At 43.5% G+C, this 21,748-nt stretch overlaps 1 protein-coding gene across 2 annotated transcripts in view; it reads right to left on the bottom strand.

Moving 5' to 3' along the window:
• Window positions 1-14,270: 14,270 nt before the first annotated feature.
• Window positions 14,271-21,748, bottom strand: part of TMEM150C (transmembrane protein 150C) — a 108,766-nt gene continuing 101,288 nt past the window's right edge. For both annotated transcript variants that reach the window (XM_020892827.2, XM_070458241.1), the window contains exons 7-8: window positions 20,006-20,183; window positions 14,271-16,496 (exon numbers count right to left, since the gene is read on the bottom strand). In XM_020892827.2, the coding sequence (XP_020748486.1) occupies window positions 16,288-16,496; window positions 20,006-20,183 (387 nt within the window). In that variant the 3' untranslated portion in view covers window positions 14,271-16,287. The remainder of the gene's footprint in view (window positions 16,497-20,005; window positions 20,184-21,748) is intronic.

The following is a 21,748-nucleotide window of genomic DNA, read 5'->3' as shown; positions in this document are numbered from 1 at the left end:
AAGCTTGGCTTATTTCAGAAATTGAGAGCAGGCCAGTGGCTGGATGGCATCAGAGAAGCGGGTGGAACTAAGTCGTCAGGGCTTGGTACCACAATGAGGAGTTTGGGTTGTTTTCTGCAGGTGGTGGGAAGCTCCCAGAGAATTTTAAATGGAAGATGGCATGATGTAAGTTATATTTTTAAGGGAATTCTCTGTTGGATGGAGAATGGATAATAGGTGGGCCAGAGTGGACATAGGAAAACCAGTGAGATGTATCAGAGTTGAATGCCAAGGCAGAAGCCACTTTAGGTATTTTATTCAGAGAGGGATTTAAAACGCAGAGTGAGACATTTGTGAAATCAGCGGGAAGGACTAGAGGAGGAGGAGTGGCAGGTGGTGTTGCTGGATTACAGAGTTGAAGGAAACCCACAGTAGTTGAGTCCAGAATTTGAGAATCCTGCCACCACTGACGTTGCTACTCAGGGCTGGCCAGACACTGGAATACCAAGTTAGCCTGTTACAGCTTCTTCCAAACACTGGTACTCTGTCACCTTGCTTACCAACAGCAATACCAATAGGAAGGTTGCCTCTGGGTCTTGCTTCTCTTTATTAACTTTGTGCTAGTACATTTAATGGACAGTATTGAATTCTAACCTAACTCTAACACATTAGAGTGTCTGGGACATGTTTTTAGGTTTATAACATCTCCAGTTTGTGAATAAAATGGTGCTTGAGAGAGACAGTTTGCTAGATCTAAGACAAGATTATTGCAGTAATACAGGTAAAGGATGGTGGTGGCTTGGCTTAGGATGGCAGAAGTGGAAATATATGGAAGTGGACACATTGAGAGTATGTTTTAGAGGCAACAGTGATAGTACTTGTTTATTGATTTGTGTTTTTTTTTCCATTTATTTTTATTAGTTGGAGGCTAATTACTTTACAACATTGCAGTGGTTTTTGTCATACATTGAAATGAATTAGCCATGCATTTACATGTATTCCCCATCCCGGTCCCCCCTCCCACTTCCCTCTCCACCCGATCCCTCTGGGTCTTCCCAGTGCACCAGGCCCGAGCACTTGTCTCATGCATCCAACCTGGGCTGGTGATTGTTTATTGATTTGATTTGGAAGAAAAACGTTTCTATTTTTTAGCTTGAGGAGTTGTAGCATGTAAAGTGTGAAATGCCATAGTAGACATGACCAACAAGCAGTTGAATTTAAGCCCAGAATTGAGGGCCTGGCCCCGGCTGGAAATCAGATTCGTGAGTTCAGTGGCCAAGCCCAGAATTGAGGGCCTGGCCCTGGCTGGAAATCAGATTTGTGAATTCAGTGGCCAAGCCCAGAATTGAGGGCCTGGCCCCGGCTGGAAATCAGATTCGTGAGTTCAGTGGCCAAGCCCAGAATTGAGGGCCTGGCCCTGGCTGGAAATCAGATTAGTGAGTTCAGTGGCCTGAAGATGCTATCAAAACCCAAGTCATTTATCCTTTAAAAATATAACACGTAAGAAGAATGCTGATAGAAAGCCTAGACCGAGCCCTTGGGCTCTGACATTACAGATCAAGCTAAGGAGAGGAGTCAGCAAAGGAGTTGGAAAAGGATTGGGCATGGAGGAAGGAAAGTCAGGGGAGTGACTTGTGAGCCAAATGGAGAAGAGAGTGCTCAGATGTGTTAGGTGCTGGTAAGCAAGTCAGTTGAGAATAGCAGTGGTACCAGGATTAGACGAATGCAGTCTCAGGGGAGTAGTAGGCATAAAAGTAAGATGAGTTTAGGGACTTCCCTGGTGGTCCAGTGGTAAGAATCTGCCTCCCGATGCAGGGGACGCAGGTTTGATCCCTGGTTGGGGAACTCAGATCCCACATGCCAAGGGGCAACTATGCCCACCTGCCACAATGAAGGCCCAACACAGCAAAAATAAGTAATTTTTTTTAAAAAAGTAAGATTAGTTTAAGCTGAAGAGAGAATATGAGGTCTAAAGACTTATCAGTTTGGTGGATCTTTTCAAAGAACAAACTTTTGGGTATTTTAATTCTCTTGTTTTATCTTCACTCTAATCTTCATTATTTCCTTTCTTCTGCTTGTATTGAGTTTAGTTGGCTCTTCTTTTTCTAGTTCCTTAAGGTAGATAGTTAGGTTACTGCTTTGAGATCTTTCTTTTTTAAAAAAAATATAGTCATTTATAGCTGGGGATTTCCCTCTGAATACTGCTTTCACTGCATCCTGTAGGTTTGGGTATCTTGTGTTTTCATTTTCATTTATCTCGAAGTATTTTCTGGTTTCCCTTGTGATTTCTGCTTTGACTTTTAGTCATTTAAGAGTGTGTTGTTGAATTTCCACATGCTTGTGAATTTTCTAAATTTCCTTCTGTTACTGATGTCTTACTTCATTCTATTATACTTGGAGAACTTTGTATGATTTTGATCTTTTGAGACTTATTTTGTGGTCTATGGTCATATGGTCTATCCAGGAGAATGTTCTCTGTGCCCTGAAGAAGAATGTTGTTTTCTGCCACTGTTGGGTGGAGGGAGTGCTCTATGGATGTTCACTAGGTCTAACTGGTGTGTAGTATTGAGTCTTCTAATTGTTTTTTCCATTGTTGAATGTGGAGTATTCAATTCTCCATGTATTATTGTTGAACTGTTTCTTCCTTCCATTGACTGTTTTTGCTTCATTTACTTTGGTGCTCTGTTTTAGGTCTATATATGTTTATAACCTTCTTGCTAGATTGGCCCTTCATTATAACAAGTGAACTTCTTTGTCTCTTGTAACAGTTTTGTCTTAACCTCTATTTTATCTGATGTTAGTATAGCCACTTCAGTCCTGTTTTGGTTACTGTCTACACGGTATGACTTTTTTCCTCCTTTTCTTTTCAATCTGTTTTTACCTTTGCATCAAAAATGTGTTTTGTGCAGATAGTATATAGTGGCTTATATTTTAAAAATCCATTCTGCCAGTCTCTGCTTTTTGATTGAAATTCATTTCTCAACATTTCATGTAATTACTGGTAAGGACTTTCTTCTGTCATTTTTCTATTGGGTACAAACTTGTAATTAGAAGATGAATAAGTTCTGGAGATCTGACACATAATGTTGTGATTATGGTCAACAATACTGCATTATATACTTCAAAATTCATTTCTGTATTTCTTGTATCTTTTTTGTTCCTCAGTCCTCCATTATTGCCTTCCTTTGTGTTAAATAAGTATTTTCTAGTATGCCATTTTAATTCCCTTGTTCTTTCTTTTACCTTATGTTCTTGAGTTATTGTATTTTCCTAGGTGGTTATATTTTCTTTGGGTGGTTATAATTAACATCTTACAACAATCCATTTCTAATTAGCACTACGTTAATTTTAATAGATATAAAACTCTGCTCGTATATAACTCCATTCTCTGCCATTCTTCTGCTTATATTTTTGTCACAAATTACATCTTTATTGTGTGCCCTTGAACATAGATTTATGATCATTTCTTTATGCCCTTGTCTTTTAAACCAGATATGAGAAAAAAAAGGAGTTACAAACAGCAAATATATTTATATTTTCATTTAATGACTCAGTGGGAAAGAATCTGCCTGCAGTGCAGGGGATGCGGCAGGAGCCATGGGTTCGATCCCTGGGTTGGGAAGATGCCCTGGAGAAGGAAATGGCAACCCACTCCAGTATTCTTGCCTAGGAAATCCCGTGGTGGGCTGCAGTCCATGGGGTTGCAAAAGAGTCAGACATGACTTAGCAACTTAACAACATCAATATTGTGTTAGTTCCCTAGGGCTGCAGAGAACTGCAGATTGGGTGGCTTAAAGCAACAGAACTTTATTCTCTCACAGCTCTGGATGCCAAAACTCCGAAATGAAGGTGTCGGCAGAGTTGGTTCCTGCTGGAGGCACCGAAGGCGAATCCGCCCCTTGTCTCTCGCTTCTCCTGACAGCTGCCGATGCTCAGCGTTACTTGGCGCGCAGAGACATCACTCTGATCTCTGTCTCCATCTCCAGTGGCTTTCTCCCCATGTGTCTGCATCTTCACAGACTGACTTACAGGCTCACCAGTAGATTGGATTAGGGGCCGACCCTCCTCCAGCATGACCTCATCTTAACTGATTGCATCTGCCACAATTCTGTTTCTAAATAAGGTCACGTTCGGAGCTCTTGGGGATTAGGACTTGAACAGATCTTTTTGGGGAAAAACAATTCAACCCATGACACCAGGAACATGTCAGCACTTTTCACAGCCCTCATTTGCCGAAGTATCTCACTCTCCACTCTTTCCTCCCAAGCTTTTTAGTCAGTCTGTCATTATCCCAGTTGTTCTACAGTACTCCGGGTAGCTGTGCCTGATCCACTGACTTTAAACTTTTTTTAAAAATCTATTATTTGTTTTTGGCAGCACTGTGTCCTCGTTGGTTTCAGTGTGGACTTTCTCTAGGCTTTGTTGCAGTGTATGGGCTTCTCACTGCACTGTCTTGTTGCCGAGCACGGGCTCTAGGCACATGGGCCTCAGTAGTTGCAGTACTTGGGCTCAGTAGTTGTGGAACAGGGGCCTATTTGCTCCAAGGCACATGGAACCTTCCCACACCAGGGATCAAACCTGCATTGGAAGGCAGATTCCTATCCACTGCACCGCCAGGGACATTTTTGACAATTGCCCTTGGGTAGGGTAGCTGCCTCAACCCTGGCGGAATTCTTAGTTAGGCTCGATAAAGGCAAATGCTTTGAGCCAGTCCCTCAAGAAGCCACCAGATGGTTGTTACGGACTGAAGTAGGTTTCTAGGCCCTCCGCCACCCCCCATCCAACCCCTCTCAGATTCATATGTTAAAGTCCTGACTTTCATTGTGACTGTCTTTGGAGATGGGAACTTTAGGAGGTAATTGACCGCAGTCATGAAATTAAAAAAGACGCTTGCTCCTTGGAAGAAAAGTTATATCCAACCTACACCGCATATTAAAAAGCAGAGACATTACTTTGCCAACAAAGATCTGTCTAATCAAAGCTATGGTGTTTCCAGTAGTCATGTATGGATTTGAGAGTTGGACTCTAAAGAAAGCTGAGTGCTGAAGAATTGATGCTTTTGAACTTGGTGTTGGAGAAGACTCTTGAGAATCCCTTGGACAGCAAGGAGATCCAACCAATCCATCCTGAAGGATATCAGTCCTGGATGTTCATTGGAAGGACTGATGCTGAAGCTGAATCTCCAATACTTTGGCCACCTGATGCGAAGAACTAACTCATTGGAAAAGACCCTGATGCTGGAAAAGATTGAAGGCAGGAAGAGAAGGGGACGACAGAGGATGAGATGGCTGGATGGCATCACCGACTCAATGGACATGAGTTTGAGTAAACTCTGGGAGTTGGCAATGGACAGGGAGGCCTGGTGTGCTGCAGTCCATGGGGTCGCAGAGTTGGACACAACTGAGCGACTGAGCTGAATTGAAACCGAAGGTTAGATCAAGTCAGCAGGGTGGGGCCCTGGGCTTCCCTAGTGGCTTAGTCAGTAAAGAATCTGCCAGCAATGCAGGAGACCCTGGTTCGATCCCTGGGTCGGGAAAATCCTCTGGAGAAGGGAATGGCTATCCACTCCAGTATTCTTGCCTGGAGAATCCCATAGACAGAGGAGTCTGGTGGGTTACAGTCCATGGAGTTGAAAAGAGTCAGACACAACTGAGTGACTCACACACACACACACACACGCAGTGGGGCCCTGATCCAATGGGATTTATGTCCTTACAAGAGGAGGAAGAGACCCCAGAGAGCCCTCACCGAAAACTGAATTGGCCAGAACCTTGATCTTGGACTTGCCAGCCTGCAGACTGTGAAAAAATAAACTTCAACAAACAGCCTGTGCTTTTTTTTTTTTAACTGCTGCTTGAACTAACACATAGCTCAAAGTGAACAGCCACAATTCTCAACAAACGGGGTCCATTTTTCTGCTCTTACCTGTACCAGAAATACAGGCTGGTACTGTCAAGGCCACCCTTGAGCCTGGGAGCAGGGCTGGGACCAGAGAGAGTTAAAACACCACCACGCTCTCTGTTTTTACTGAGATTCAGCTGTTTTCGTCTTCAGCCTTTCCCTCTGGGCTGCTGCAAGGTTTTACTTACTTTCCAGAATTTTGAAAAAGTTGATTCTGACAGGTTTTGCCAGTCTGTTTGTGCTTCCTTGGAGGGAAGGACTTGTTCTGTAGTTAATTAATGTGTTTATTTGGCTGCACTGGGTCTTAGTTGAGGCACGTGAATTCTTAGTTGCAGCAGGAGGAATCTAGATCTCTGAGGAGGGATCGAACCTGGGATCCCTGCACTGCGTGCTTGGAATCTTAGCCACTGGACCGCCAGAGAAATCCCTTGGAGGGAAGGACTTTTGAGGTTCCTTGTGTGTTAGTTGCTCAGTCATGGCTGACTCTTTGTGACCCCGTGGACTGTAGCCCACGAGGCTCCTCTGTCCATGGGATTTGCAAGAAAGAATACTGGAGTGGGCTGCCATGTCCTTCTCTGGGGTATCTTCCCCACCCAGGGATCGAACCGGGTCTTCCCACATTGCAGGCAGATTCTTTACCATCTGAACCATCATGGAAGCCCCATTCTGTTATACCAAAAATAACACTTTGACCCCAACGTGCTTTAAACACACAGCCTTCTGGTCTGGAGTCAGACACACTATTTTGTTGCTCCAGGAAGCCTTCCCTTACTCCTCCATTTTCACGGCTGTCATCCCACCATGCTTTTTAACAATATGACATTGACACTCCTCCCACCAAGAAGGTGGCGACCTTGTTCCCTCCTTGAGTCTGGGTGGGAGCTTATGACAACTCCAACCGAAAGAGGCCCCCAGAGGTGATACTTGGACTTTGCGGGCAAGACTATGAAAAGGATACAGCTTCTATAGACTTTTTTCAGGAGCTAGGGGTTGGCCACTTGCCCTGGGGAACCAGCTACTGTGCTGTGAGAGCCCAAATTAGCCCAGGGGGAGAGGCCCCTGGGGAGAGGAGAGGAGGCCCCAAGCTGGGACTGCCTGGTGGTCTAGTGGCTAAGACGCCAAGCTCAATATGGGGCGCCTGGGTTCAATCCCTGGTCAGAGAACTAGATCCCATATGCTGCAACTAAGAATTCACGTACCACAACTAAAGATCCTTCATGTCAAATAAATAAATGAAAGTGAAGTGTTAGTCACTCTTTGTGACCTCATGAACTGTAGCCCGCCAGGCTCCTCTGTCCATGGGAGTCTCCAGGCAAGAATACTGGAGTGGGTTGCCATGCCCTTCTCCGGGGGTTGTTCCCGACCCAGGGATCAAAGCTGGGTCTCCCAAATTGTAAGCAGATTCTTTACCTTCTGAGCCAACAGGGACGCCCCAATAAATAAATAAATATTAATAAATAAACTAAGACCCAGTGCAGCCAAGTAAATATTTTCAAAAAAAGGTCCCAAGCTGACAGCCAGCCTCAATCTGCAGACATATGAATAAACCGGCCTTCAGAGGCTTTGAGCCTTCAGCCCGCAAGGCTTCCAGCTGAGACCTCAGACCTCTTGAAGCAGAAATGAGCCGTCCCTGCTGTGCCCTGTCTGAATTCCTGACCCGCAGAATCTGTGAGCATAATACACAGTTGTTTGTATGCCACTACATTTTGCGGTAATTTGCTAGGCAGCCACAGTAACTGGAAAGTCACCAAGTGAGTCATATGGTATCAAGCAGTGGACAGACTTGTCCCTTTGAGTGCAGATGTATTTAAAGGGCCTGTGTTCAAAAGTGTAGGGGGTTGGGGGTTTGGGGGGAGGGGATGGCCAGCAGGACTGTATCACAGGCTCCCTTTTCCTTCCTCCAAACAGTGGCCTCTCTTGTCTTCCTCCATTTTCGGAGTGTCCCCACCTCCCCAGGCTTGAAACCTCAGAATGTCTTTAATTTTTCCTTTCCCTTCACCCTCCTGGGGCTTTCCTGGTGTCTCAAATGGTAAATAATCTGCCTGCAATGGAGGAGACCCAGGTTTGATCCCTGGGTCAGGAAGGTCCCCTGGAGAAGGGAATGGCAACCCACTCCAGTATTCTTGCCTGGAGAATCCCATGGACAGAAAAGTCTGGTGGGGCCACAAAGCGTCAGACACAACTAAGCGACTAACACTTCACCCTCCTGGAGTAACAAATCACACCCACCGTCTTTTTCACAGTGCCTCACAAATTTGTTCTTTCCATTCCTAACAGCCTGTGCTTGAAATTCCAGTTCACTGTTACCTACAGAATACAATGCAATGAGATGGAAATAGGCACCCAGTAATAATAGGCATCATGCTCCCAAGTTTCATACTAGAAAAGGGTAGGGTTTAAAGCTTTCCAGGGGCAAGTGATGATAATACTAATAGACAGTATGTGGAAGTCTGCTGTATTTTGAGAAAGTGCCTCAGGGCTATTTGAGAAGCAAATAAGTGAGTAGTCTGTGGAGTACTTTTTAAAAAAATTTTAAGTTAAAGACAAAAATTTATTTTTATTTTTTTGTTGCACCCTGTGACTTGTGCGATTTTAGCTCCTTGACCAGGGATGGAAGCTGGACCCCCTGCAGTAGAAGCTCGGAGCCGGAACCAGACTGCTGGGGAATTCTCTGGAGTGCTTCTGATCCCTGGATCCACTTGGTTCCTGTGTTTAATCAAAGCGCTTTTCCTCCAGCCTCTCTGAGTGACCCTTGGCTGTTAAATCTAAACTTGGTTTACAGACATCTAGAAGTGTTAGGTGTTGACTGTTAGCTCTTAGTTCTAACTTATACCCTTTTCTTTATCTTGACCCAAACAGTATCTGTAAGGAGAGTTTTTGACAAGCTAAAATTTTAAAATCTGAGTATGGGACTTCCCTGGCAGTCCAGTGTTTAAGATTCCATGCTTCCAATGAAGGGGTTTCGTGTTCAATCCCTGTCAAGGGAATTAAAATCCCACATGCCTTACTGTGTGTGTGGTGGCGGGGAATAAAAACTTTTTTTTTAAATCTGAGTATGACTTGCAGGCTCATCTCAGCTTCCTGTCTTAAAGCCATGAAATAGATGCAATTTTCTTTGGGTAAGTACCCGGTTATCCAAAAATAATGATTTTATTTTTGAAGCTCCAAAAGAGAAAATCGGGTTATGACATAGAGCTTGCATGAAGATTACATCAGGTCCTAATTAGAACCTGGGTATTTAATGTGTCCTACTTGCTGCAGACATCATAAGAAATAACCCTTTTTATAATCTAGACTTTCCTCCTTAAGACACTGGAAAGCTGTTTGCTATGAGAAGTGGAGGAACAATTGCATCCTCTGACATCTGACCCTGTTACCATTGTTTCCTAAGTGTCTTGGACACTGAGTAGCTCATATTTACAAAACTAAATATTAAAAAAAAAAAAGAATGAAAATAAAACTAACAGAGCGGGCAGGGTTGTCACTAAGAGCCATTTATTTAAAAAATACTTGCTAAGCACTTAACTGTGTGCCAGGCACTGTTCTAGGAACCAGGTATGTGGCAGACAAAAATCCCTGCCCTCATGGGGCTTGCCTTTTAGGGGTAGAGAGGATGCGATAATAAAATAAGTAAAGTGTGTTAGTGTTATGCATGTTAAACGTTTTCATAATTATAGGACCATGTTTTTTTAAAAATGCTGTGGAGCAAAAATAAAGCTGAAAAGAGTGACCGTGCTGGAAGGGACTTGCAGGGGGTGGATTTTAGAGGCCAGAGAGGCCCCAGTGAGAAAGTAACACTTGAGGGGGTGAAGAAGGTGAGAGTTTTAAATATCTGGGGGAAGATTATCCAAGTCAGAGGTTTTTAACAAGTGCAAAGGTCCTGAGGTCAGAGCATGCCTGGCTCTTAGGGGGACACATGGAGTCAGAGGGACTGGATCAGAGAGAATGAAAAGTAGAGAGGCAAGGACTTCCCTGGTGGTCTAGCAGTTAAGACTTCACGCTCCCAATGCAGGGGGCCTGGGTTCTATCCCTGGTCAGAGAACTAGATCGCACACACCATAGCTAATCCCTCATGTGGCAATGAAGATCTCAGGTGCTACAACTAAGATCTGGCTTGCAGCCTAATAATTTTTTTTTTAAAGGTGAGGAGGCAGGTCTTATTGACCTTTGTAGGGCATTTCAGTGATTTGGGCTTTTAGGCTAAGTAAAAGAGAAGCCATTGGAGGATTTTAAGTGGAGTATGATGATCTAAGATCATTTTGACTGCTGTGTTGAGGACAGTCTGAAGAGAGCAAATGAAAAGGCAGAGAAACTAGCTTTTGTAGGCTATTATAAAAATCCAGGCGAGATGGAAGTGGTTTGGACCAGATGGTAGCAGGGGATAAACTCTACTATAATTTGAAGATAAAGCAGAATGAATTTGCTGACAGATGTGGGTGTGAAAGAAGGAAGAGATAAGAATGACTTCAAGGTTTCAGCCTGGCAACTCGAAGATGAGTTGTCTTTAACTTATATGGGAACATGCCTGAAGGAATGACTTTAAAGGGATCAGATCAGGACTGTTACACTTGAGGTGCCCTTGAGGGGAGATGCCACAAAGGTAGTTGAATATATAGGCCTGGCATTTAGGATAAAGGTCTGGGCTGGAAAAGCTGGGAGAGGTGAGTATATGGCAACAGTTCAAACTAGAAGACTGGATGAAGTCACCAAGAGCAGGAGTGTAGATGAGAAGGAACAGTTCCAAGGCCTGAGCCACGGAACCAGTGTTAGGACGGTCATCTGACGTTAGGATGTCTGGGAGAAGGCGGCCCAGGAAAGGAGACTGAGGAGTGGACAGGAGCAGGAAGGAGTGTGATCTGGAAGCCACATGAAGACAGTGTAGGTGATCCAGTTGTGAAGCTATGTGAAATATTAAACTGTGTCTACAACATGACAAGAAGAACTTGAGGAAAGCAGGTCCAGTGAAGTGGTACCAGCCACAGCATGACTGGAGTGGGTTCAGCAAAGAACTGGTCCTACTGTGTGGCACAGGGAACTGTATTCAGTGTCCTGTGATAAGCCATAATGGAAAAGAATATGAAAAAAAAATGGATAACTGAGTCACTTTGTTGTGCGGCAGAAATTAACACAACATTGTAAGTCAACTGTATTTCAATAAATTTTTTAAAAAAGTGGGAGGGGCTGGGAACAGCAAATATGGACTTTTTGTTGTTTCTTTTGTTTGCTTTAAACTTTGTTTCTCTATGACTGAGCTGGGTCTTCACTGTTGCCTGGGGGCCTTCTCTCGTTGCAGCCGTCGGGGGCTGCTCTGGTTTCGGCGTGCGGGCTTCTCACTGTGGCGCCTTCTCTTGTCGCAGAGCATGGCTCTGGGCCCACAGGCTCCATAGTTGTGGTGCATGGGCTGAGTTGCTCCTCAGCATGTGGGATCTTCCCGGACCAGGGATTGAACTCATATTCCCTGCATTGGCAGGTGGATTCTTAACCACTGGACCACCAGGGGAGTCCCTGTTTACTTTTTAAGACAGGAGAAATAAAAGAATATTTATGCTAATGAAAAGATCTTTGCTTTCCCAGTGATGAACCTAACCTTCTCACTCCCTTTCCCTTCCTTGCACTTCAGATTTGGATGTTTGCTGTTCCTTGGAACCCTCACTTTGAGGAATGTTAATAGGAACTCTGAACAGATAGAGAACTAGTTATTGTCTCCATGATAACCAGCAAATTGCAAATTTCAGGATATGCAAGTTTTGCTTTTCTATACCATGTGAAAGTCAACTTGTTTCATATGTGGAATTCTCTTTCTCCAAACTTCCCACTACTTTGGAGGACATGACACATTTTAAATGTGGCTGAGAGTCCTTAGGCTTGGTGGAATTGCATTTCTGTTATTTAGCTGCTGTTTAGATGGTTCTTCACACTTGTAATTAGGTGTTTAACTAACCCTACAGTTCACCTCCTTCCTCCATTTCTGTATGATGATGAGTTTCTTTTTTTTTTTGGCTGCACTGGGTCTTAGTTGCGGCATGCAAGATCTTCCATCTTGGTTGTGGCGTGTGGGATCTTTAGTTGCCACATGCAGACTCTTAGTTGCAGCATGTGGGATCTCGTTCCCTGACCAGGGATCAAACCTGGGCCCCCTGCATTGGGAGCGTGGAGTCTTAGCCACTGGACCACCAGGGAAGTCCCTGTTGATGAGTTCTTTAACAATTCTCCTATTTCAACTGAAGGACAGTAACTCAAAAAGTCTTTAAAACTTAATGTGAGTCAATGAGATTTCAATAAAAGTAAATCAGTAACATCCCACCTCCAACCCCCCTAAAAAAACCTAAATATGAATCTTGTGGCAGTAAGTCACAAGATTGTTCACAAAGGCTTCTCCTACTCCGGGCACACAGCCAGAGAGCCGCCCTTGGCTATGGTGATTTGCCCTCACCAGTGAAATGTAAGCCAAGTGATATTTGTCCCTTCATAGCGGTTTTAAAACCAGTGAGCAGTCTCCCACATCTTCTTGGCTGTCAAGCAGCTATGAAAGCAGTTTTAAGATGAAGACTTAGAAGTTCCCTGGCAGTCCAGTGGTTAGGGCTCCACCATTCCACAGCAGGAAGGCTTGAGTTCGATCCCTGGTCGAGAAACTAAGATCCCACATGGTCTGTGGTGTGGCTAGAGGAAAAAAAAGATGAAGCCTCTGTCAGCCAACATCTGAGTCATAATGATGAGCAGAGCCTCCTTGCTCATCCAGGATAGACACCTAGTTTGAGAAATAAACTTTAGTTTCATTAGTTTTATTTTGGGAAGGCAAAAACCTAATTCATCCTGACACAGCGCCTAAGGACAAAAATAAGCAGTGATATACCAGTCTCCACGATAACTAGCAAATTGCAAATTTCAGGATATGCAAGTTTTGCTTTTCTATACCATGTGCAAAGAAAATCCAGTACATAACACAGGTAACACAACTTGACCTCACTGTCAGTTCTCCACTGAATCAAAAACTATTGAACCTCGAATGTTGTTTTTAAAATATTTCTTCCTAACCAGGAAGGGCAGTTTTCAAGAGACTTAGCTGGACTACCAGAAACACAGTGCAGTGTATTTCCTATTGTGTTCTCTGCGTCGTCTGCATTAGCTCCTCTAAGGATGCTCACCCCAAATGCAAGCTCCCTGGTCTTGTCCTCCTAGATAAATACTGTGGTCCTTAACTCCTAGGAGGTTCTGTCGTCTGGATCTTCACGTGTCTCTGTGCTCTAATACAAAATTTTATTTGGTCTTTGTCTTCAGTTCCTGCCAAGAGCTCCTAAAACTTGGAATTTTCCAAGTGATAGGGGGAGCTTTTGTTTCTCATAATGAGCCCCTTTGATCACACTTGAGTTTATGCTCATGTGATCACTATGGGTGGGGCCTCTAGATGGCCTCAGGGTGAAGCTGGTCACCAGGAAGACCAAGTGGCCAGATCTCCTGCTGGACCTCCAGGCAGGAGTGGGGGAGGGGGCTGGAGGGGAAGGTCTATACCCTCTTCAGCAGTTGAGATTCAGAGAGCTTCTGCGCTGGTAAGCACATTGAACCCCGGGAGGATGGCGTGCCCCTGCGCCCCTCGTTTCCTTGTCCTATGCATCTATTCCACTTGGCTGTTCTGAAGCTATAGCTTTTTAAAAAAAAAAATTGATTTATTCATCTTTGGCAGCACTGGGTCTTTGTTGCTGCGCCTAGGAGACTGGGATTTACTCTGGAGCAGTGATGCACGGGCTTCTCATTGAAGTGGCTTCTCGTGTTGCAGAGTACCGGCTCTAGGCGCGCAGGCTCAGTACCTGCAGCTCGCAGCCTCGGTAGTTGTGGCGTACAGGCTTAGTTGCTCCGAGGCATGTGGAGTCTTCCTGGACGAGGGATCGAACCTGTGTCCCCTGCATTCGTAGGCGGATTCCTATCCACAGTGCCACCAGGAAAACCCAAGTTACATCTTTTATGATAAACCAGCAAACTGACGTAAATTGTCTGCCCAAGTTCTGTGAGCTCTTCTCAGGAAAACATTGAAGGGAGAGGAAGGGAGTTGTGGGAATCCTCCGATTTTACAAGCAGGTTGAACCTAAGGTAATCTGGGAACCTGACACTTGTGACCAGCATAGGAAGTGAGGGCGATTTTATGGGACGGAGCCTTTAAGCTGGTGGAGTCTGACAATAACTTTGGGTAGTGTCAGAATTGAACTGAATTGTAGGACACCCAGTTGGTGTCTGGAGAATCGGAGACTTGGTTGTTAGTGTTGCCAAACACCCTACAAATATGCTGTCGGTGTAACACTGAAGTTCACTTTCAACATAATGTCTCATTGGGTTTACCTATGCTTCAATATTAGAGAAGGAATGTTCTTTGAAGAGGCCAAAAAAAAAAATCACAATTCTGCATAAAAGAATTTTATTTAGCGATCAGATCTCAATGAATAATGCCAGTCATTGCTTGATTCTGTTAAAATGTGCTATTAGATATACTCTTAAAAAGTGTACAGTGCATCACCAAAAGCTATTTAACTTGGATTGTGTAGAGTAAAAGAAAACTTCATAAATCTTTGTTCTTTGATAAAATTTTTAAAATATAAAAATGAAAAAAAAACCTCCAGAGCAGTATTCAAAAATAACAAATGTCACCTTGGACTATTTACAGTAAGATGCCTTTCTAATAGGAGAACACTCTTCTTTTCTCACATTTTACTTGGCTGTTAGAGGTATTCTTCCTCCCCCACCTCAGGATTTCTTCCATTCCTATCTTGCAGGAAACGGTCATCTTCTCTCTCATTCATCTTTGAGTCTTTCTCTGATACGCCCTTTTCCCACTCTAAATTACCAGTAATTCTAGTCAACAGATGTTGGTTGAGCACCTAATGTGTGCCAGGCACTGTGCTAAGAAGTGGGGATAAACACAGAAGTGAAAAGTCATTGAACCCCCTCCTCAAGAAGCTCAGAGTTTGTGTTGAATTAAAAAACATTGTTCACATTATAGTCCTTGAAATCTCAAGTCCCTGCGAAGTGAATTTGGGGATTTCTCGAAACAAAGTGCACTCACAGGGTCTGTCAGCTTGGCCCACTCCAAGACATTTTGAATTTAGAATTCTGCTCATTTTTATGAAACACAGCCTCTATAAAGCCCAGGCCTACAGTTTGAGTTCTGAACTCCCTGCAGGTGGAAACTACATGCTGGGTTGTAGGGCACTAGCTGAACCAGTTTGTTTTGGGGGGAGGGTACCCTTCTAATTGGCTCCTGCAAATTCTGAGTATGAAAAGCCCGTAACCTCCATCACCCCAATACAAAATTTAAGCGATAGGTCCATTTGAGAAACTCCCCTCTTATTTGAACCTCCAACAAGATGCTCTAAAACTCCTACCTTTGACAAATGTCCAGAAGGAGTTCTTTTTATCACCTTTGTGCTTTTCTGTGAATATTTTCTTAGCTTCAAACATAAAAGCAGCAAATTGAGCCTACAGGTGACCTTTTCCCCCAGCTTTATCACGGTTGAACCCCAAACAAGTTCAGTTCTTGCATTTGGTCTACATCCTCTTTATCCACGAGACCTCGAAAGACCCATGGTAGTTCCTTACAAAAAAAAAAAAAGCAAATCACGAAGTAGAAAATAAAAACCAAACATAGCATACTATGGAAGCAAAAACGAAACCACACCCTGGCTGCCCCCATCTCTCCATGCCTGGCAGACCTTGGTCCTGCAAATATTCACATTGGGAAATATTTTCTCAGTCACAGTAAAGTCCAAATCATGTGGTGGACTTCCCTCTCACAGCTTGTAGCGTCGAATCTGGTCAGCCAACCACTGAGCGACGATGAAGGGAGTTTCTCTGGGAAAGTTCCATCCTTTGATCCCACATCGTCCGCAGGTTACTAGGGGTCACATCTCTATACAGTGTCCGTCCAAGTAAATGATACTCGGTCCATTCAAGAGCCAGATTCACAATTTCCTCATGAGCTGGTTCCAAGCCCTTTGGATCTGAAGGCAACTTTGGGAGTTGGCACTGTTCCCACGTTACATTTGGCCTGCCCCGCCCAAGGTAGGGTGATCATAGTGGCTGGAGTATGCGAAGAGGACAGTAAGAACAGAGGGTGTTGGGAGAGAGGGGAAAAGACGTGATCATGCACAAGCTTCTTGCTCTGTCGTGCATTATATTTTCAGTGTAACAGCGTGTGTTTCGACATACCGGGCTTGTGCTTTTTCGTTAAATAACTCGCCCTGAAAAGCTCATTTGGCAAATGTGGCCACGAATGTGTGTTTCTGCGTGCGTGCGTGCGTGTGTGTGTGTGTGTGTGTGTGTGTGTGTGTGTGAGACGAGGTTGTGTGTCAAGGCCTTGGGTGTGTCCTGGCCCCTCCCTCGCTGCCACACCCACCTCCCCGGCAAGGAAAAGCTGAAGGCTTACACCTGGTCAGTTTGATATTCGGAAGCTTCAGACAGGCTTTCTGAGAAGCTTAGGAAGTTCTCCTGGTACTCGGAGCAAACAATCTCGTAGCGATAATGCCGGAACTCCACGGCAAAGGTGCCAAAGTAGGACAGGAAGCACATGACCAGGCCCCACTGGACCCTGGCAGCGTACATGTGGATGCCTTGCGCCATGAGGATGAAGTCTGGGGAGAGGTGGTCAAGGAAAGTGCCTCCACCGGCCACGTTAAGGCTGGGCTCTTCTCTGGGCAGAGACAGGTGACAGAAAAGAGCCAAAGAACTTGACAGGGCCAGCTGAACTCTGTCTAACATAAATAATACAAGGTCACGTTATTCAGCCCTTCCTTTGTGCCAGACAGGCTTCTAGGCGCTTTCATGGAACACCTAGCTTGATGCTCACAACATCCTATTATCATCAGTTTGTTTGAAATAGGGAGCACAGACCGATGAACCTATTTTCAGGGCCGCAGAGGAGACGCAGACATAGGGAACAGGCTTGTGGACACAGCGGGGGAAGCGGAAGGAGAGGGGGGGACGAATGGAGAGAATAGCATGGAAACATCTACACCACCATATGTAAAAGAAACAGCCAGTGGGAATTCGCTGTATGTCTCGGGTAACAAACCGGGGCTCTGTGACAATCTTGAGGGGGTGGGAGGGAGGTTTAGGAGGGAGAGGATATATGTACACCTAGGGCTGATTCATGCTGATGTATGGCAGAGACCAACACAATGTTGAAAGCGATTATCCTTCAGTTAAAAGTATTAATTTTTAAAAATAGGGAGTAGAGGGGCATGCATGCATGCTCAGTAGTGTCCAGCTCTTTGTGACCCCATGGACTGAAGCCCTCCAGGCTCCTCTGTCCATGGAGTTTTCCAGGCAAGAATACTGCAGTGGGTTGCCATTTCCTACCCAAGTCTCCTGTGTCTCCTGCATTGCAGGCAGATTCTTTACCTGTTGCGCCATCAAGGAAGCCCTTAGCATAGGGAAACAGAGGCCAAATGGGTAACACACGTATTAACTGGTGGAACTGGGGTTCAGACACAAGAACTCTGAGTCCTTGCCCATGTATTCGACCACTATTCTTGATGGCGACCTAATAAACTGTGAGACTAGCTAAAGACTTATAATTCCAAAGTAATTATTTGGCCAGAAAAATAATGTTGTATTTTTAAAAGACACTGCAAATGACTGTGAAACAAGGTGTACTTACCAAATATCGAACTACATCCATATAAGCTGTCTTTGCTTTGTCTTTGCAGTGCTGCCAACGATGTTTAAGTGGCATTCCTTCCTCTCTCTAAGTTTTATTACTGTCTTTCAGACAATATTGTATAGGCTGGTTTCATTCCTGGTGTTGCATTAAACTTGTGCCCAAATAAAAATAGGCAACTAAGAAATCAAAGGAACAGATGATATGTCTATGCCTGAATATATATGAAGTATATGCATATATGTACACACACATACACACACACACACACTTCAGTATATATAAAGGTAGGAGCTTGGAAGAAGGAAGGTTCATAATATTTTTGATTGCAGGGGTCCCCAACCCCCAGGTCATGGACTGCTGCTGGTCCATAGCCTGTTAGGAGCCGGACTGCACAGCAGGAGGTGAGTGGCAGGTGAGGGAGCGAAGCTTCCTCTATGTTTTCAGCTGCTCCCTATTGCTCTCATTACACCTGAGCTCCACCTCCTATCAGATCAGTGGAGGCATTAGATTCTCATGAGAGCGTGAACCCTATCGTGAACTGCCTGTCCAAAGCATCTAGGTTTGGCACTCCTGATGAGAAACATCCTGAAACCATCAGCCTCTTCCCACCACCCCAGTCCATGGAAAAACTGTCTTCCATGAAACTGGTCCCTGCAGCCAAAAAGGTTGGGGACCGATGCTCTAGTGAAAGGCTAAGATGTCAAGGACTAAAAAAATTATTTAGAAAAGTCAGAAATGTTCCCTTAGAATTAGTTCTACCTTCAGAACTTAGACTTAAAATCTTGGGAAATTTTCAGAGAGCAAAAAAGTATGTGAGAACTACTTCAGCTAAACTTTGCTCTCCTGACTAGACTTGGATCCATTCACCAGGGAACCAAGAAATGGTTCCAAGTCTTCAGAAATAACATGGATCAGAATTGTTTAGTATAAGCTCAAAATTAAAAGTAATTCAAAACCCTCACATACTCTTCTGACTGAGGGTTCAAAATATTGCCAAAACAATATTATTATTACTTAATAGGGGAGGGATACATCTTCAGATCTCACACTGGCAGAATTCTGACTTTACTCATAAAATAATTCTGACCTATTTACTCAGATTACTAGTAATAAGCAACTTTTTTGGCTTGAATTTCAAGTCCTTTGATGTTCTCTATCTAATGTGACCATAGAACTTCAGCAAACCCCTAAAATGACTGAATGGCAGTTTGGGGAGGAAGAAGAAATAAACCCCTCTAAATACTCCACTAACTAAAGAACGTCTTTGAACACTAAATGTTTTCATATTTTAAAGCCACTCTAAGTAAAAGAACTGAGCCTGAGTTTAAAACAAACTGACACATTTCATGTGTGATCTTGGGTAACTAACCTCTGTTATTATCCTTGTTAAGTGAGGATTAAAAGCACAGACATATTTAAAGTTGCTTATAATAATGTCTAGCACATTATAAGTGCCCAATAAATACTGGCTATTCATGAAGTTATACAGTTTCTATAAACTGTGTAACAGTTTCTATAACTGTAAAACATTCATGTTCATTATACAGTTTGCCATCTAGGAACCTTATTCCCTTCTCCACGGTTTCCAGAGAACCTATTGGAGTGAACACTTAGGAATGATTGACTGATCTCACTGGTGGGCTAGGAACTGGCCCGCTTCCCCTGGGCTCCACCCTAGACTAGTCCCTCTGCAATCTGTTTGGGGTTCAACTGAGTGAAGTGCTGTTCTCTGCTCTTTTCATGATTTCTCTACTTGTTACTGGGTGGAAAAACTGGATTCTAACGTGTGAGATAGGAAGCCTGCATAATTCTCCCTTCCAAGTTTACTAGGAATAAAGGCTGATTTCTTCACACCCATTTGGCACCCATTTGTCTCCTTGTGACTGTTCTCCATTGGTTAAAACTCCAAGGGAGGAAGGGAAATAGCACATCAAAACCTCAAAATTATTTGTTTGGGACAACAGTGCAGGCCGTGGTAATCTAGTTCTTGAATTTCTTTTCCAGAAAAGCTTACTTGTTTTTCTGAAAGTTAGAAATGTATTTTTGTCTCTTGAAATTCATTTTTACAGCTTAATAAATTAAATGAAATAACACAGCCAAGATAAAGTCACAAATGAAAAAAAAAATTGTCAAGATGGAAGAAAAAAGCACAATTCTCTCGGGTTATATTATTTCACAAAAGGAAACCTTACGCCACTTGTGATAAGGTGCATGCATGACACCATTCCTACAGATTGAAACAGTTTTGAGCAGGCAGCGCTTGTTTTATCTTTAGTTCTCCATCTCCTCTTTGGCATGAAAAGTAGGTCTGAGCGGTTTTGGTTTTTACTTTTACTTTTTGTTTTTGTCTAATATTCTGAGATGATCTGACAGTATATCCTAAGCAACTGAGAATGGCAATGTTCTCGTCTTCTACAAGGACAGGTCATCTGTGTTTTCATCTCACTGGCAGAGAACCGTTTCATACCCAAAGGATACAGAGGACCACGCAGAGAGTGATGGACGCTGAGAGAATAACTCGTGGAATTCCAACCTTCCGTCCTTCATTCTTGATGTTGACTTTGAGTGTCAGCGCTGCCTGAATCCAGCAGGTCAGCGTGCCAAATCCAAAAGTCAAGGAAGTTCCGACGTTATGGATTTCTTCATCATTTGTGAGCTAAGGGATGAACAGACAATGACCTGTGGAGGCCCATTCAGAAAATACATAGAGGCCAATGGAATACGTGAAGGAGAAAGAAATAGGTAAAGAGATGTTCTAAGAGCGGGCTAACAGATTGTAGAAAGAGCAAAATCCTTTATCTCCACTAGCTCTTTGGGTCTATTCTCCATCTGTTTGAACTCTGAGGGAAAGAAGGGAAATGACTAGTACCCTCAAACCTCAAAGCATTTGCTTAGATGAACCAATGAATGAACAGGCAGTGGTGATTTATTTTTTGAATTTATTTTCCAGAAAAGCTTTGGGGAAAAGTAAAAGAAAAAAGCAGGAAAGTTACACATAAAAAGAGAAATGTCAAGTTTCTACAGATATAAACCCCAAACTCTGTTCTCTAGATTAAGAAATCAGACCAGAATCTGGCTGTGTATTTACTGATTGAGGATGGCCAGTTCTAAGCAGGTCAAGATTTCATTGGCCTGGACAACAACACTGGTTGTTATCTACCCTGTTCTGTAATGTGGCCAATCATTGTTAGGTTGAACCTGTGCCCCCTGCAGGGGAAGCGTGCAGTTCTAACTACTGGACTGCCAGGAAATTCCCTTTTCTCCCCCATTATAATAAGAAAAATGCCTGTGGGAGAAGGCAAGGGTGGGATGTTTCGAGAGAACAGCATCAAAACATGTATATTATCTGGGGTGAAACAGATCACCAGCCCAGGCTGGATGCATGAGACAAGTGCTCGGGCCTGGTGCACTGGGAAGACCCAGAGGAATCGGGTAGAGAGGGAGGTGGGAGAGGGGATCGGGATGGGGAATACATGTAAATCCATGGCTGATTCATGTCAATGTATGACAAAAACCACTACAATATTATAAAGTAGTTAGCCTCCAACTGATAAAAATAAATAAAAAAAATAAGAAAAATGCACTTATGAGCTTTTGCCATATCTGGAGACCCATTAAAAGGCAACAGTGTTTGAAGATTCCTGGTCAAGGCCTTCATACAGTTAATAGGTTAAAGGAGACCCATTTGGGTTGTCTCATTTGGAAGTGAGAGATGTAAACTGCTCAAATCATTGCCCACTGACTTAAAAAATACACAGCAGTACAGTAGGATTTTTTTCTTCTTTGAAAAGACCCACTACCCCACAGGTCAAAACACATATTTTTGAAACATTTTAAATAATGATTCCACAAATCAAATTCTTCTAGAAAACTGGCTCTCCATGTTGTACATAATCTGTTTATTTTTTAAATCTAGTTTTAAAAATAGATGGTATATTTAGTAACATGGGTCAAATTTTTAAAAATTATGAAAAGAGTACAGGTTGAAAAGTCTGTCTCCTATCTCATATACTAGTTACCTGGTTTCTTAATAGGCAACTGCATTATTTGTTTCCCTTGTAATCTCTGTAGATACTCCAGAAAATGTTCTGTGAAGAACATGTAGTATCATCATTGATGGGTTTGAATATTTGTGGTTCAATCAGTGGGATTGAAGAAATCCATCAATGGCATTAAAGAACCCCATCAATGGGATTCTTTAGGGAACTTAAGTGAAAGACA

Source organism: Odocoileus virginianus, chromosome 29 (assembly GCF_023699985.2).
Source record: "Odocoileus virginianus isolate 20LAN1187 ecotype Illinois chromosome 29, Ovbor_1.2, whole genome shotgun sequence".
NCBI classification, from domain to species: Eukaryota; Metazoa; Chordata; class Mammalia; order Artiodactyla; family Cervidae; genus Odocoileus; species Odocoileus virginianus.
The sequence above is the reverse complement of the archived record's forward strand: the minus strand, read 5'-3'. Positions and strand labels throughout refer to the sequence as shown.